Below are 394 nucleotides of genomic sequence, written 5' to 3'. Positions count from 1 at the left end.
ACTAAGACTCTCAAACCCTCCATAGACCGCTCACAACCCCACTGTGCTCCCCACGGTCCCCCCCGCAGTCCCTCCAAAACCCCTCCCAAAGCTCCCAGGGACCCCCCAAAGCCCACCTTGACCCGGACCATCTCCTCAGGCATGCTGACCATGGCGTTCCCCAACCAGCTCTCCAGGCTCTTGGCAAAATTACGAATTGCCTGAGTCAAGGCACCTGGAAAGAGGAGGCAAAAGAGACATTTGGGGGGCCAGGGAGGCTCATCTGGGGGGCCCTTGAGGGGCCACAAGGAACTTCTGGGGGTCTGGGTGGAGGTTTGGGGGTGCAGATTCTCCCTGGGAGCAGTTAAGTAAAGCTGGATCCGGCCGGAGGGGGTTTCGGGGCCGTGCTGGGTTA

The 394-nt window shown here is 60.7% G+C and overlaps 1 protein-coding gene across 1 annotated transcript in view; it reads right to left on the bottom strand.

Moving 5' to 3' along the window:
- LOC108445490 (MHC class II regulatory factor RFX1-like) overlaps positions 1-394 on the bottom strand; it is a gene marked incomplete at its 5' end in the record, with an annotated part of 2,389 nt that overhangs the window by 793 nt on the left and 1,202 nt on the right. Inside the window, 2 exons of the mRNA XM_017729487.1 lie at positions 38-214; positions 293-333. Of these exons, the coding sequence (XP_017584976.1) occupies positions 38-214; positions 293-333 (218 nt within the window). The remainder of the gene's footprint in view (positions 1-37; positions 215-292; positions 334-394) is intronic.

This window comes from Corvus brachyrhynchos, unplaced genomic scaffold (assembly GCF_000691975.1).
Source record: "Corvus brachyrhynchos isolate BGI_N302 unplaced genomic scaffold, ASM69197v1 scaffold721, whole genome shotgun sequence".
Classification (NCBI taxonomy): domain Eukaryota; kingdom Metazoa; phylum Chordata; class Aves; order Passeriformes; family Corvidae; genus Corvus; species Corvus brachyrhynchos.
The sequence above is the reverse complement of the archived record's forward strand: the minus strand, read 5'-3'. Positions and strand labels throughout refer to the sequence as shown.